Source organism: Echinops telfairi, unplaced genomic scaffold (genome assembly GCF_000313985.2).
Source record: "Echinops telfairi isolate 266 unplaced genomic scaffold, ASM31398v2 ScPeMD7_3533;HRSCAF=4204_0, whole genome shotgun sequence".
NCBI lineage: Eukaryota > Metazoa > Chordata > Mammalia > Afrosoricida > Tenrecidae > Echinops > Echinops telfairi.
This window is the reverse complement of record NW_022107431.1, coordinates 8208707-8209370: the sequence shown is the minus strand read 5'-3', so window position 1 is coordinate 8209370 and position 664 is coordinate 8208707. Positions and strand designations below refer to the sequence as shown.

Below are 664 nucleotides of genomic sequence, written 5' to 3'. Positions count from 1 at the left end.
CAGGAATGAATGATGGTGCCGCTGCTGTGGTCCTTATGAGTAAGTCCACAGCTGTCAATCGTGGACTGGCACCTTTAGCAGAGATAGTTTCTTGGTCACAAGTAGGTGTAGACCCTTCTGTTATGGGAACAGGACCAATCCCAGCAATACGGCAAGCTGTGAGTACACCCCTATGTTGTTAGTAAGCAGACTATTGTAGTTTCCCTCACCTCTTTGAACCTTTACTCTGATCTTTCCACTGCAAAAACCATGGGTGTGCTTGTTTCTGTCTTCCTTTTAACTCATCCTATTAGTCTTTAGTACTTTTTCCTGGGACAGCAAAATATGTGGATTATGCATTCTATTGGTTCAAAACTTTTAACATTTAAACTTTTGTTCAATAATCTGGAGGAGAAAACAAAGGGATCGACAGTTCTGGGGGGACATGGGAGAGGGGGAGGTGGAGGGAAAGGATATGGTGTTAAACCCAGGGACAAGGGAACACAAGTGATCGAAATTGGTGGTGAGGTGGGTGGGAGGCCTGGTAGGGCAGGATCAAGGGTAATGTTACAAAGAGGAAGTGCTGAAACCCTGGAGGGGACTGAGCATGATAGTGGGACAGGAGGAAAGTCAAGGGAAATAGAGAAAAGAGCTGGGAGGCAAAGGGCATTTATAGAGGTCTAGA

General features: G+C 45.6%; 1 protein-coding gene across 1 annotated transcript in view; it reads left to right on the top strand.

Moving 5' to 3' along the window:
- The window catches only part of ACAT2 (acetyl-CoA acetyltransferase 2), a 22308-nt gene that overhangs the window by 19256 nt on the left and 2388 nt on the right, over nucleotides 1-664 (top strand). The window contains exon 7 of the mRNA XM_004701922.2: nucleotides 1-158. Within this exon, the coding sequence (XP_004701979.1) occupies nucleotides 1-158 (158 nt within the window). The remainder of the gene's footprint in view (nucleotides 159-664) is intronic.